Source organism: Antedon bifida, chromosome 4 (genome assembly GCF_963402885.1).
Source record: "Antedon bifida chromosome 4, ecAntBifi1.1, whole genome shotgun sequence".
Lineage (NCBI taxonomy): Eukaryota > Metazoa > Echinodermata > Crinoidea > Comatulida > Antedonidae > Antedon > Antedon bifida.
In genome coordinates, this window is record NC_136229.1 from 24,873,028 (window position 1) to 24,878,880 (window position 5,853).

The window sequence follows — 5,853 nt, forward strand, 5'->3', positions numbered from 1 at the left end:
CTATCCCTCCAATTAGAAACCAATTTCATCTAGATGTTTATAATTAATGACCAGCGCTACAAACCACAAACGTGAAAAAAAAAATCCATATTAGATATGGAGGAGGAAATTTAAAAAAAAGATTTATGGGAAAATGTTTGTTCGGAGGGAACATTAGAATGTTGTTAAATAATCTAACTCCCTAGTAGAGGGGTATACGGTATAGTCAGTCGTGATTATAACAATGGTTAACAATGGGGATGGTATAAGACAATAGAGTATATCATTTGATGAATTAGTTGCTTGTGAACAATTGGTTTACAATGGTTGAAGTCAATAGGTGTTATGTTTGGGATATAATAATACAATGGTTAACATTGGGTAAGGATGTAAAGGATTGTTGGCGGTAATTTTAAAAAGGGTACAATAAAGATGCACCTGGTTAATTAAAACTAGTTAATTGAGGTATTTGCTTGTTGTATGCCGACATAATCCAAAGACATAAGTTATTTGATCCGGATATTATAACAATGACTAAAACAAAAAGATAACAATGAATGAAGTTATTTAATAAGTATGTCTTGATTGAACTATACCGACAGGTAATTAACCATCTTCCGGATTTGATAACAAAGGGGAGAAACACAGGGTGTTTGACATACTAAAGTTTAATGTGTGACGTCATGATGTTACTTTCACTATTTTTTTGATGATTTTTGTTTTCCAATGTTTAGTTTTATTTTCATTTAAATTGGTTACGTTTACGAAAAGATTTCTTTGTTTCCTTTTAAAATAAAACAAAAAGAGGGGTAAAGAGGGACGCTACTGACATCATGCATAAATTATTTTAATGTGTATAAATATATGGGTAAGTTTATAGTGAACTCATCAGTACCAGTTTTACAACGCACTAAACTCACTTCTACATTCTTGATTAAGAGAATTTAGTACAGTTTTCATCAGCATGAACTTCTACAAACCAACAGCTGATTACACCGATTCTAAATTAGCTGATAAGGCTAAGGCTACTATGCAGCGAGTTATGAGGTCTAGCAAGAGACAGAGAGTAGAAGATGAACCAAATACAAGCGCTTCTTTTCAACAAGATTGTCGACCGGTGGTAAAGAATCACTTTTTTAAGAATGATAGTCGAATTACAGTTACAGCTACTAAACGTATTAAACTTAGTGAAACGAGGCACGTCGTTGCTCAACGTTGGGGTGATGATATGTACGTATGTATCCGAGAATACTATCAATCAGAACCAGATGGTAAATTTAAACCTGGGAAGAAAGGTATTAATTTAACATTGATGCAGTGGAGAGATCTAATGGAGCAAAAGGACATGGTCGATGAAATGTTTTTAGAATTGGATGGATTTGACGATTGTGGAACCGGTGTAGACATGAATGACAATGGAATGCCAGAAACACAAATGACCAAAAAAAGCTACAAGAATGACAATTACGATTGGTTAGAACAGTTCCCGTAATTACATTGTAATCTTTTAGAAAACGGAACGGATTGATGATCTTGAATTGAACAATTTTGGAAATGGGAGTACCCACTTTGAATGTGCATTTAAACATTTTAACCTGCGTGTTATTTTTTTTTGGTGTGGTTTTTTCAGTACTAAATAACATGCTAGTGTATTTGTAAAAGTAATTAAAAAAAAAAAAAAAAAAATAATTTAAATTATCATTTGAATTAATTTGTTATTTCTTCATTTCTATTTAAAAGTTATTTTAAAATAAATTTAAATGTTTTTTGAGTTAATGTATTTTGTTCTTTCTGTCTAAATAATATGTTAGTGTATATATAAAACTATTTTTTTTCTCTATTTAATTGTTATTATGTATTTTGAATTTTATGTTTTTTAAAGTGTATTGCGTGTTTTGCAATAGAATGTGTATTGAAATAAATTTTGTTTTTTAACAACAACAACGAAAATGAAATTTGATCTTTGCGTGTTATTTAAGTATTTGAATTATTTTTATAATTTTTCATTTGGATGATTGAGGGTAATGAGTATGGATGAGTACTTAAGAAAAGTATATTACGATCCTAAACACCCCGGTAGTTTTGGTGGTGTGGACCGACTTCATCAAAATGTAAAAGACGATTTAAATATTACCAAGAAACAAGTTCAGGAATGGCTGAGCAATCAAGATACATATACATTACATAAACCAATTCAACGAAAATTCAAGAGGAACCGTGTACAAGTAAACGCTATCGATGAACAATGGGAAATGGATTTGGTTGACTTGACTTCATTAAAACGTTACAATAAGCAAAATACATTTCTTATAACATGCATAGATGTCTTATCTAAATATGCGTGGGTTATACCGATAAAGAACAAGTCTTCAGATACCGTATTAAAAGCTATGAAAAAAATGTTATCAGGTAAAAGAAAACCGATTAAAATTCATACAGATAAAGGTACAGAATTTATAAATAAAAAAGTACAAACGTATCTGAAATCTAAAGATATACATTTCTTTACGACAAACAACGAAACGAAGGCAAGCATAGTTGAGCGATTCAATAGAACTTTAAAAACGAGAATGTGGAAATTGTTTACAGCAAACGGTAATAAAAAATATATCGACGCACTTCCTAAATTAGTTTCCAGTTACAATAATTCAAAACATAGATCTATAGGAACTGCACCGATTCTCGTTACAAGCGACAACGAGCACGAAGTGTGGCAGAAATTGTATGGTGAAAGAAAGCATCCGGTAAAACGTTTTAAGTTTAAAGTCGGTGATCAAGTGCGTATCAGTAGATATAAGATGATTTTTGAAAAAGGTTATTTAGCAAACTGGACAGAAGAGATATTCACTGTATTTAAACGTAAAGGAACATCAATGCCAACGTATCAAGTAAAGGACTGGAACAATGATATAATCGAAGGAAATTTCTACGAAAAAGAATTACAAAAAGTTTCAAAATCTGATAAAGATGTATATCGCGTCGAAAAAGTAATTAAAAGGCGAAAGCGTGATGGAAAGACAGAATATTTCGTTAAGTGGTTAGGGTACCCTGCTAAATTCAACAGTTGGGTTCAGAATCTAGTCAGATAAACACGAGCATCATGTCATCTCAGTTTCACGTCTCACTACCGAGCAATAGTTCATTGAATTATTTTCCTGAAAATACACTTACAAGTTACACTACAAAATTAGCCGAGTCGATACGATTAAAAGGCGAGTGGGAAGTTGGTTTAACTGAAATACAGTACCCACATACGTGGTACAATGTAGACGATACAAACAATAAAATTTGGGTACGATTAAACGTTTCTCAAATAGAAACAGCAACGATGGAATACAAAATCGAAATTACAAGCGGATATTATAGTTCAGGTTCGAAACTGATTGATACGATAAACTCTGCTTTAAGAAAAAAGAAGTTGGATGATAACATAAGGTTTAAATTCAATTCTGTATCGGAAAAAGTTAATATTTCAACCGATATTCTGACATCTATAACGTCGTTAGGAGGTATGCAAACGTTATTGGGATTCGACATATCTTCGATTCTATTAAATTCAAATGTTACAGGAAATCATCCGATTAATCTTCATCATCGTGTACCTGGTTTATACGTTTATACAGACGTGATCGAACATCAACGAGTTGGAGATGTAAGCGTTCCTTTATTGAGAATTGTACAAACCAAGGAGAGTCAAATGAGAAACGTTACTTCTCACGAATACATGATGCCTCACTACAAGCGTTTAATAAAAAAAGAAATTGATACCATTTCGATAGATATAAGGAGTGACACTGGTGAGAAAGTATCATTTCAACGTGGGAAGGTTTTAGTGAAGCTTCATTTTCGACAGAGTAGATCATCGCATCTCATTTAATCATGCCTAACGCGTATGAGGATTACTACGTAGGTCAAGCTGGCGGTTTAAGCCTACCTGTATTTCATGGATCATCTAATCAGAGAGGGTACGGATTAGGTGGAATGTTGTCTGGTTTGTTTAAAAAAGCTGTACCGCTTTTAAAAAAAGGTGCCAAAACTCTAGGAAAACAAGCGTTACGAACAGGAGCCGAAATAATGGAGGATGCTATAAGTGGACAAAATATCAAACAAGCTGTAAAACGTAGAATTACGCAAGCCGGTAAACGAATTGTTTCTCAGAATGGTAACGGAAAAGTGAATAAAAAGAGAAAGCGAAAAAGCAATGAAGTCAGTCGAAGAAGAACTAAGAGAGCGAGAAGATCCTCCGATATATTTGATTAATAATTACTATGGCGTACGTACACAAACAATCTTGCGAATGTTTAAAGTCAGAATTGGATTTGTTTTCTGTTCCACCGACTCAAACAAGTATAACGAAGGGACAATGGGTTCAGTATCATCCTTTCAATAGTATTACCGATACAGGACCGGTTCAATTTAACATTCAAGGTTCCACCGAAGAATACGTAGATTTATCACAGACTATGTTACGAGTTAAAGTTAAAATTACAAGAGGCGATGGAACAGATTTGCATGCTGACGATCCTGTCGGACCAACTAATTTACTACTACAGTCCTTATTCAATGAAGTTGACGTTTCTTTGAATGAGAGATTAATTACTCCATCGAATAACACTTATTCGTACAGAGCGATGATTGAAACCTTGTTAACGTACGGTGCTGACGCGAAGGAAACTCACCTTACAGGTGGATTGTTTTATAAAGATACAGCGGGTAGAATGGATGTAGCAAATCCAACTTTAGACGATGCTGCTGCGAATCAAGGACTTAAAAAACGATCTCAGTACATACGAGGAAGTCGATTGGTTGATTTGATAGGACCTATTCATTGCGATATATTCTTTCAAGATCGTATGATGCTTAATGGAGTTGACATTAAATTAAAATTGCATCGAAGTAAAAACGCATTCTGTTTGATGTCATCCGATGCGCAAGCTGGTTATAAGTTACAGTTAGAAGATGCATCTATTTACGTACGAAAAGTGAAACTAAATCCATCTATAGCGCTGGCTCATGCAAAAGCGCTGGAGCGCGGGTCAGCTAAATACCCTCTTCGTCGAGTCGAGGTTAAAACGCTGTCGATACCGCGGGGGAACCTTTCCTTTACCCGAGAGTCGCTGTACAACGGGAATCTACCGAAACGCTTAGTGGTAGGATTAGTAGGAACCGACGCTTTCAACGGTGATTATAGCAAAAATCCATTTAATTTTCAACACTTTAACACCAATTTTATATCCTTATATTTGGACGGTGAGCAAATACCTTGGAAACCATTAAAGCCTAATTTTGAAGCAAACGGTGAAGGAAGTTATATTTTAGCCTATCAAAGTTTATTCTCCGGATTAAATACATTATTCGACGACACGGGAAATCAAATATCCAGAGAAGACTACGCCAGAGGATACACGTTGTTTGCATTCGACCTTACACCCGATTTATCAAGCAGTGGACATTTCAATTTAATTAAACACGGCAATATACGTCTTGAAATTCAATTTGCTACCGCTTTGGTTGAAACAATTAACGTAATAGTTTATTCAGAATTTGATTCATTAATAGAAATCGATAAGTCTCGTAACGTAATTTTAGACTTTTAAAAAAATCATGGATACTGTGCAACTTTTAAAATTAGTTAAATCTGATCCATTAACTCAAAGATACTTTCGAGGTGTATATCCTTCAGATTTGTTACCTAAAAGAATAAAAAGTTACCCTAGTGCTTACATAGCAAATGTTGATGATAGTAGTCAAAACGGTTCGCATTGGGTCGCTTTTTTTCTAAACAATATTAACGAAGGTGAATTTTTTGATTCATTCGGACATTCGCCTCAATATTACAGTAATCATTTTGTAAATTTTCTAAATCGTACGGTA

General features: G+C 33.9%; 1 protein-coding gene across 1 annotated transcript; it reads left to right on the forward strand.

The window, feature by feature from the left end:
* The first annotated feature begins 4,247 nt into the window (after positions 1-4,247).
* On the forward strand, positions 4,248-5,576 carry LOC144839285 (uncharacterized protein F54H12.2-like). The gene has a single exon (XM_078694601.1). It carries the CDS (start codon positions 4,248-4,250, stop codon positions 5,574-5,576), a length of 1,329 nt encoding a protein of 442 aa, XP_078550727.1.
* Positions 5,577-5,853: the final 277 nt, after the last annotated feature.

Coding starts and splice junctions, on each gene's coding strand:
- LOC144839285 (XM_078694601.1), top strand. CDS start 4,248: ATGGCGTACGTACACAAACAATCTTGCGAATGTTTAAAGTCAGAATTG.